This window comes from Octopus sinensis, linkage group LG9 (assembly GCF_006345805.1).
Source record: "Octopus sinensis linkage group LG9, ASM634580v1, whole genome shotgun sequence".
In the NCBI taxonomy this organism is placed as follows: domain Eukaryota; kingdom Metazoa; phylum Mollusca; class Cephalopoda; order Octopoda; family Octopodidae; genus Octopus; species Octopus sinensis.
This window is the reverse complement of record NC_043005.1, coordinates 98573026-98583180: the sequence shown is the minus strand read 5'-3', so window position 1 is coordinate 98583180 and position 10155 is coordinate 98573026. Positions and strand designations below refer to the sequence as shown.

At 36.3% G+C, this 10155-nt stretch overlaps 1 protein-coding gene across 5 annotated transcripts in view; it reads left to right on the top strand.

The window, feature by feature from the left end:
• Positions 1 to 1648: 1648 nt before the first annotated feature.
• Positions 1649 to 10155, top strand: part of LOC115215858 (AFG1-like ATPase) — a 32842-nt gene continuing 24335 nt past the window's right edge. The window contains exons 1-5 of one of the 5 annotated variants that reach the window (XM_036506206.1): positions 1649 to 1816; positions 5526 to 5722; positions 7321 to 7385; positions 7534 to 7635; positions 8794 to 8924. In XM_036506206.1, coding sequence (XP_036362099.1) covers positions 7337 to 7385; positions 7534 to 7635; positions 8794 to 8924 — 282 coding nt within the window. In that variant the 5' untranslated portion in view covers positions 1649 to 1816; positions 5526 to 5722; positions 7321 to 7336. Of the gene's footprint in view, positions 1817 to 5525; positions 5726 to 7320; positions 7386 to 7533; positions 7636 to 8793; positions 8925 to 10155 lie in introns of all 5 variants that reach the window. The other 4 variants (XM_029785201.2, XM_029785200.2, XM_029785199.2 and 1 more) reach the window with 4 other exon arrangements.

Here is a 10155-nt window from a genome sequence, read left to right as displayed (position 1 = left end):
GCTAGGTAACAATGATAATTATAATAAATTAATTTATATCCGTTGAATCATTCCATTTTCAAACTTAATAATATATATATTTATATGTAAGTATGTATGTATTGATTAGATTTACCAATCTATACCTATTTCTTTACTACCCACAAGGGGCTAAACACAGAGAGGACAAACGGATTAAGTTGATTATATTGACCCCAGTGCGTAACTGGTACTTATTTAATCAACCCCGAAAGGATGAAAGGCAAAGTTGACCTCGGCGGAATCTGAACTCAAAACATAGCGGCAGACGAAATACTGCTAAGCATTTCGCCTGGCATGCTAACGTTTCTGCCAGCTTGCCGCCTTGCATATTTCTTTACTGCCCACAAAGGGCTAAACATAGAGGGGACAAACAAGGACAGACAAATGGATTAAGTCGATTACATCGACCACAGTGCAAAACTAGTACTTTATTTATCGACCCCGAAAGGATGAAAGGCAAAGTCGACTTCAGCGGAATTTGAGCTCAGAATGTAACGGCAGACGAAATACTGCTAAGCATTTCGCCCGGCGTTCTAACGTTTCTGCCAGCTCGCCGCCCTGATTTACCAATCTATACCATCAATATATATTTAATACACTGTATGCATTTGTATATATCCCTTATTCCACTATGAATTACTCTACTTCATTTATCCTTCTATATTCCTCTATCCTCTTTTATATTCACCTTATTGAGAAGTATCAGGTATTCAAATTTAGCTTTTTCCTTATTACACAGTATGCATGTATTTCTTTGTTTAAACAGAACAAAAATAATTTGAAACTAGATTGCAAATTCAGAAGGCCAAGGTGTGTTACTGTCTTCTGAAGTCTATATAAGACATAATGGTTCTTCAGGAACTTTCACAGTGATTGTGAATAATGCATGCTTATCACATGCAAATGTAGCTTTTGCAAAGAATGTGCAAATGTGTTGTAAATGTGCAGCTTTTGCATAAACTAAACATGCTGTTCCTTGGAAGCCATTAGAAAATGTATGTAACCTGTTTTTAAGATCATGTACCCATATGTAAATATGCGAGCTGGTGGCACATAAAAGCACCCACTACACTCTCGGAGTGGTTGGCATTAGGAAGGGCATCCAGCTGTAGAAACTCTGCCAGATCAAGATTGGAGCCTGGTGCAGCCATCTGGTTCGCCAGTCCTCAGTCAAATCGTCCAACCCATACTAGCATGGAAAGCGGACGTTAAACGGTGATGATGATGATGATGATGATATAGTGGTTTTGAATGCATACCTGTACAACATTTGTGAAATTAGGAAGAGCATTTGTGAACTACATTGATGACAATATATGGTACAGATTAAAAGTAATGGGACCTATGTAAAAGTTGGTGAGTGATAAATACAATTTTCTTATTTTTCTGTTATTTTGGCATTTTTATGTACCTCTTCATACCCACCAACAACTTTCATCATGTGCATTTTTCAATGATGCCGTTAATTAGAAAAATCGAATATTCATACATATAAGCCAAAATGTTATAGTTATCACAAAGTTTGCCATGATTATATCAACTCCTCTCTACTCAAATGCCAACAGAATCATCCGTCCATGGCAGCAGCAGCAGGAGGAGGAGGAGGAGGAGGAAAGCCGATACAGCTGTCATCCAGAGTTGTTTCCCCTTGTGCAGAATGACTTATGGCGCCCTTCGTTTGAATGACAGGATAACCTCGTCGGACAAAGTCTCCGAATGACCATGGCACCGATCCATCACTTGTATTGGACTCTTTTTCGGAGACCTCACATAGGTGTGGTACTCACGCCACAAGGTAGATTGATCTCTCCTTTTCTGTATTTATCAGTTGACACAAGCATCTTGGAAGATTTATTTTCCCAGGTTCGGACTTCACGGAGAAAATTGTTATTAATCGTTTTTTGTTTACTTTTATTGCTTGTTGATTTTTCGGTTGTATTTACGAATTTATTATTGTTAATAAGACTTTTCCGTTCATCCTATCGGGATCGATGAAATAAGTACCAGTCGAGCACCGGAGCGATGTAATCGACTTGCCCCTCCCTTCAAATTTCGGGCTTTGTGCCTTAGTAGAAAGGATTATTATTATTTTTAGTACTACTACTCTTTTATTATTATTATTATTATTATTATTATTATTATTGCTGTTGTAGTTCTTGAAAATAGTTACGTAATAGTGATTTACAAGGTCTTTTTATGTCGACTTCGTCTGAGTAAGGACGAAATACTCGAACCTTTGTATATTTACCAGTACATGAAAGTGAGAAAACAACACAGCTCCTTCCATGACTTTCGGAAACATTCTTTCACGCTCAGAGTTGCTGAAGCATGGAATAAACTGCCTGCGTCAGTTGTTGACTGCCATCACACTGCATCCTTTAAGGCCCTCATGCTTTCCGAAATCCGCCGAAACTACACCTGATTATATATACACTTTAAATGAGTTGTAGTGCACCTGAGCACTGTACACAATTATTATTATTATGACGCACTGTTTAAGTTTACGTTGTATTTGGATATAGTGACATGTAAATACAATTGGTTTCAACAAGGTGTTGAAATGGGGAAAAAAATTCTGAAAAATTCTGTGTACATTGAGATTCAATAACGGAAAATACCTGGTATTAATTAATGGGTGGAGTTGACCTCGACATTGCAAGCTGATCAAATACCCGACAATTAATACCCGAGTTTATAATATATATTGGATTCATTTCATTACATATATAACACGTATGGATATAATACATAAATGATGCAAAACCACATTAAAATACAAATCCCAAACCGAAGAAAACACAAACATAAGCAAAGAAAGAAAGTAAAAACATCGATTTTGGGTCGATTTAGGTTTACTTCAGCCAAAAAGGAGAGTACCGGCATCCTTGCAACTTGGGTACGTGTAATCTAGTTAGAATAGAGGATAAACTACATCGTGATTACAAATGAACTTCCCAAATAATTTAACTTTCATTTTATCTTTTATGCGTCATTAGACTATGGCCATGGTGGGGGCATTGCCCTGAAGAATTTCAGTCAAACGAATCAACTATCAACAACTCCAGTATTTATTTTTTCTCTTAAAGCTTGGTAAAGGGTAAAGACCCCCTTCGGTCATGAATGACCATGGGATTGCACCTAGAAAGTTACCCTCCTAGACACAAGTCCGGGCAAGGTTGTTTATGGAAGGCCAGCAGTCGCCCATGCATACCAGCCTCCCCTCTCCACGCCACCAGTGTTATCCAAGGGAAAGACAAAGGTCGATACAGCTTGGCACCAGTGACGTCGCAACTCATTTCTACAGCTGAGTGAACTGGAGCAGCGTGAAATAAAGTGCCTTGCTCGAGAACACAACACGCAGCCCGGTCCGGGATTCGAGCTCACAACCTCAAGATCGTAAGCTCGACGCTCTAACCACAGGATTATTAAGGGATCAAGTGCTTTATTTCAAACCAAAATACATGACACCGACATCAAATTTGAGCGAAATCCATTGGTAAACGTTTGGCTGAAAATGGGTTGCAGGCAATTTGATTGAGAAATCCCATAAGGAATCGGTGTATCGATTATTTCCACTCATCAGTTGTTTTTTTTTGTTTTTTCTTTTTTTAGAACTTAAAGCATTGAAAGATCCGATGAGTCCTAAGTAATGCTGGTAGCAAGTTTGAGCAAAATATGTCAAAATTGGTAAAAGTTATAGTTGAAAATGGGGTGTAGCCAATTTTAGTGGGAAATCCTGTAAGGAATCGGTTTATCAATTTTTTAACTTGATTGAATGGAAAACCCCAAATGTATGCCTGCCACCAATAGTGTTTGGCCTTGGGATTTGTTGATGGACATGGTGCCTCGGGAAAAATAATTTGACGAAAATACAGCTAGGGTTGTCACAAATGTCCTCCTAAAATTGGAGCAACATGCATGCTAATTTGTGGATGTGCATAAATTACATTCACGTATACACACACATCCTGTCTTTTATAGATATACAAATATATATAACGTCAGTGGATCATATATCTGAAAAAGAAGCATGATGATGAAGATGATGACTAAAATTTAGAGCAGTGATGTATTTAAGTTGTATGTCTGGTCATAGAGTGACCAATGGTTTTGCATCCATAAAGCGCTTAGCCTTATAGATGATTCGTCAGATTCCAGTGGCTGCAGACATATAACTGGTGTCTGACAAGTTGTCTATAAGGCTTAGCGCTTTATGGATACGAAGCCATTGATCACTATGCTTGACCATATAATTAACTTTCTGTAAATATATGTCTATCTATCTATCTATCTATCTATCTATCTATCTATCTATCTATCTATCTATTATATATATATATATATATAATTATTATTTCAGGGAATATAAATCCAAACTTACAGGGAAAAAATTCAATTTAGAAATACTAAATCAAATTTTACACAATATAATATATATATATAAAAGATTAGAAAAAAACCCACCTTTTATCAATTCAAAACAATTAAATTACACCATCTAGAAAATTACATATAAAAGAAATATTAAAATTAAGATAACAATAAAATGTCTAATCATTGACATTTCATTGTTATTTTAATTTTAATATTTCTATTATATGTAATTTTCTAGATGGTGTAATTTAATTGTTCATTTTGAATTGATAAAAGGTATTTTTTTTCTAATTTATATATATATATATATATATATATATATATATATATATATATATATATATATATATATAGCTTTGTGATTGAATTCGGCAGGCGGAAGTTACTGCCGTGTGTGTATGTGTGCGTATAGCTGCTCAGTGCCTCTCCGAAAGAGAGAGAGGGATATATAGAAACACACACACTCAGACAGGGAGAGAAAGATTCCCAACAGGAATAAAACTGGTCACTCATTGAGAAGAGCTGTACTTTCAAAATTTCTTGGGCTAAAAAATGATAGTAACAATGTCTGTTCAGTATTGCAGATTTGCTTGTCACTTGCTTAACCCTAACCATTTAGTATGTCCCTTATTTGGCTGATGATGTATGCATCTCAGATCATGAGCAGGAGTGGTTGGGGATCATTATAGCTATGTGTTGAGAGGAATTCTTTGGGGTTTGAATAACTCACCTCTGGAAACATTGATGTTTCTTTCATCATCCTCAAATGACCCTTATTCAAGGACCTTTTGAGTAAGATGAGCTACTTGACTTGAAGAACATTTTAACTGGGCCTCTCCTGCAAGGTCATACACTGTTTATCTTGATCTGGCATCACCATGTTGTACACATGTAGTTGTGATACATGTGCCTGGTGTATTTTTATCAGACATGTAGTCATAATGGGTATATTGGGTTTCATATATTTGTACACCAGCATCACTTTGATGGCATTTGCAGCTCTCTCACTCAATAATAATAATGATGATGATAATATCTTCTCTATGCATGTATTTCCATTCTTCTAGTGATATCCATACCTAGTATTATGTACTTATATATACTTATCTTTCTGTATCATTTTATCTCAGCAAAGAAGGTTTTCTACTGTCTGACAAGATGTAATTCCACTAAACAGAACTCACCTTTACTGGATACCTACTATGATCTATGCAAGTATGGACAATTGAAAGCTGATGATCACCAAATTAGCGTTATTGGAAACCTACAATCACTCCATGACCACTTAAAAGACTACAAGCCAGTGACTTCTACTTGGTTTCAAAAGGTAACAATCTTTCCTATTAAATACATTTTTTATGGCCTAATGAGAGGCAGAAGAGTAGCACCCATAGTCTTTTTCATTGCCTCTGTGACTGATAGGAGGAAGTTATCCTCAGACTGGAAACTTAGCCTTAATGGTTGCAACAGAGTGGATTCTGCTAAAAGCATCCAAGGTTCGAGTATTGATGTTAAATTGAGCACCTATAAAACAAAAATAGTCCTTCCAGCAGGCTTCCTCACAGTTTCCATCTTACAGATATCACTCATAATGGTCCAGGTCAACCTGAGGTTATGATAAAAGATAGCCCAAGATGTTGCATAGTGGTGAGATTGAATCTGAAAACATTTAGTTGTGTTGTTAAATTTTTAGCCACCCATCCATGTCTGCACTCAATTTGTCATTATCTTAGTCTAATTAATCTTTTCAGTTACAGTGTATGCATTCATATAATAGCTTCGGTATGTATGTCATAGTATTCATGTTCATCTATCAGAGCAAGAAGGACTGTCTAGTTGTCTTTAAGGATAACTGATGACTTGCATAACTTTGTTTAAAGTGAAGAAGTGTTACATACCATCACCCTCACTCTCTCATCTGCAACCATTTTCAATCCAGTGACAAGACCAGGTTAAGACAAGTGGGGATGGAAATGGATGTAGTGGAAGACCAAGATGTCTTACTAGCCTCATCTTACTCTCTGCACTTCACAATGCATTGTGGCAGCCGTCTACTTTTCTGTTGAAACTTGAAGGTTTCTTCTGCTCAGTCTGCCAGATCCAGTCCTCACATGCATAGGCAGGCAAGCTCTAATATGCTTATTAGCCCATAGATGAGACCTTGACAGGTGCTACTACTCTGGGTCAGCGTAGATCTGGGAACAATAGTGGCTAAGAGTATGGAGTATATTGCAGTACTGTTGACATCATAGCCAGCTGTCAGTACTCTATCAATTCAACTATCCATGTACTTATCCACATTCATCAAAACCCACGAGCTCCTGAACCAGGGCCCCACAATCAGATGCCGTTTAAAGTCATACTTAGGACAAGACATAGCATAACTGGATTATTGAGCATATGATGATAAGGTGTCATAGATATTGGATTGTGCTCTCTTGGCGACTGATGCATTGCCCTGCTTGTCTTATTTTATTTAGATAAGATACCATTTCTATCACCTCTATTTCGAAGGATAAGTACATGGATAGTTGAATTGATAGAGTACTGACAGCTGGCTATGATGTCAACAGTACTGCAATATACTCCATACTCTTAGCTCTCAAGAATCCCACTTAGTTGCTATATGTAGGATGGGAAACAGAGCAGATTGGCTCACAACTGCATGTAGCTGCTGTGATAGGGAGTTTAATTTTCATCTACAGAAGTTATCTACAGTAGATTAGTGCTTTTCTACCTAGGGAAATTTCTGTAGTAATTTAAATTAAAAAGATGAACTTAATAATTTAATCAGTCTTACCTGATGCTCAACTTAATTTCCTTTATTCTCACTTTAAAAGGGAATTCATTCTTTGTTTGATATTTCAGATATTTTCTCTAATTGGTTTTGCAAATCTTCAATATGTTTTCAAATTCTTGTTGCAGATGTTAAAATTAAAAAATGACCAAAAAGCACCCAGAGGCATTTATTTATATGGAGATGTTGGTAGGTTGGTGCAATTTTTAAAAAATTTCTTTTTTGTGTTACTTTTTACTTCAATGATGATTTCTTTTAAATGGACTGTTGTGTTAGCTGCAGTCAAGAGTCTTCTAAAATGATAATTGATAGTTGTACATTTCACTCTTTTTATTCTTTAGGCTGTGGTAAGACCATGTTGATGGATCTCTTCCACAATAACTGTGTGATTGAGAAGAAACTCCGGGTACACTTTCATGAATTCATGCTTGATGTCCATAAAAGTACGTCTACGTTTACAATTTTCTTGTTTATGTCAGCAGTAAGATAATATGTTTCTGATGTCTTTGGGAAAAGTATGGCTATTTTATTTTGTGCTCCTTCTTTTAAAATGTAGGTCCATCTAAATCCATCTAAAATAAACAAATATCATCAAGGATGGAGAATTGTCAGAAAAAGTAGAATATTGGACTAATATATTATTGTATTTACTTTTTAATATCCTGAGTTCAAACTTAGCTCAAGTTGACTTTGCCTCTCACCCTTTTGAAGTTGATAAAATAAATATTAGTTATATAATTATGCACTCAGGCTTGCCACCCTGACTTCATGTTACCTCACATTCTCCAGTAATTAATGTCTGTCAGAAAAGTATCAATGTCACTTAATTTTATTCTCCTCTCCTGTGTCAGTATCATTGTCAGTTGTGATCTGTGTTTCTTTAGATAGGTGTATGTATAGCAATGTTGTTGAGATGTTGACTTTACAACCTGGATCCAAACCCACTGTATGTTACCTTGGGTAAATGACTTTTACTAAAGCCTTAGATTGACTAAAACTTTGTGAGTGAAATTTAGTAGATGGAGATTGAAGAAACCTCTTGTATACTTATGGGTGTATACACATGTAAAATGGTGCATCAAGTTGCAACACTTTCCATAAAAAGGAACTTGGCTCTTTGAGAAATAGAGATAATAAGTAACAGACTGAAATATGTACTGGGAGTCAATATGATTAACTAAACCTTAAAGTCAATGCTCCAGTATGACCACAGTTCAACAACTGAAACCAGTAACAGTAAACCAAAAGAAAAAGAAAAACATAAATAATATCCAAATAGTCAACATGTTGCTCTTTTCCCAGTTAATAGTTGGTTGAATCAACCCTGACAATATTTAATGTGTCTGAAGATGTATTGAGAAAAGAGCTGCTTCAGCCAGTGCAATGGGTTTGATTGTGTATTTTGAGTGAATACAATATGTATGATATAATGAGAGCTGAGCATGAAAGTTGACTCCAGCTCTAATGACATAAGAATATCATAAGTGAGAGAACAAAAAAAGGAAGAACTATCATGCTAGCATTAAAACAGTGATATAATATATACTTACATCTCACCGATTTACATGTTCAGATATACATGCGTTGACTGATTATTTCAGAAATTCATAAAGTGAAGAAAGAGATGCCTAAACAGAGGAATGTAAATCATTCAGAAGCATTTGACCCAATTCCTCCTGTTGCAAAAGAAATCAGCACCAACACCTGGCTTTTATGTTTCGATGAATTTCAAGTAAGACATCTTATTATTATTATTATTATTACCTTCAGACTAGTTGCTCTTTATTCCTCTCTGACTACCATACTCTACCTTAGTTTTCAGTTGACCTGCACCTTCTGCTTTTTCACTTCTTGTGGAAGCAATGTGTTCTACTGGTCAGAATGTCCATCTACTGCCAATGCAAAAAACTTAGTGTGCATGGGTGATGATGCACTAAAGCTATCTGTGTCAGGTAATGTGCCCCCATAAATCATCTCTTGAATAGCGCTGTAACCCTGCATTACCAAGGACTAAGATTGAGTACTTGGCATCAGGAATATTGTCAAGTGCTCACAGTTCTCTACCAGTCAGATGATGCAGTGGTACTCAGCTGGAGTCCATATGGCCCTCAGGGGTCCAAATAAGATTTTGTTGGTAAAATTTATATCCAATTAATTGATTATAATTCTACAATGCATAAGATATTTTAACATTTTCTTATACAATTCCTTATAATATTTAAGTATTTAAATATAATGGGACTTTTAAGGTGTACCTGAGTAAAATAAAAATCAAAGAAATCAAAGGGGCCCATAGGTAAAAAAATGGTTGAGAACCACTGCTGTAGAGGATTATTGATTGAATAAGAGCATCAATGTTCTTAGGGAAGGACTAAGCATCAGCTCTTCCCTGCTGAAGAAGATATTCATCCCAGGGCTTTAAAAAACTTTCAGAAATCTCTGCTAGTGCTACAGAGAACATTGTCAGTTTGGAATAAACTTACAGGTATTGAAGTACTGTCAGTCCATTCTATTTGTGTTGTGTGCAGAGCAATGGAACCATTCTGCATGCTTGTAATCAGTGTCTGATCACTGGTGACTTGTGATGTTACAGTGAACTGCTGTTGTCATATGTGATGGATCCACTGGAAGCTTCAGTAGCAAGTATTCAGTTGTTTGATCAACTGAACGTCTGGCTCAATAAATCGATGTGTAATTGACTGAGTAAATCCACAAACCCATGTACTCTTAACATAGTTCCCAAGCTGAATCAGCATAACAATTTGATATGGTTGGATCCTTGAATTTCGGATGCAATCCTTCCACCTGGCTTCTACTCAGTTTCCATCCTTCTAGATTCACTCAAAGAGACTTGGGTCAACCTGAGCTTATAGAATAGACACTTGCCCAAGATGTTATGGAGTGGGATTAAACTTAGGATTTCATGATTGTGAAGTGAACTTCTTAACCACCCAACCTTGCCT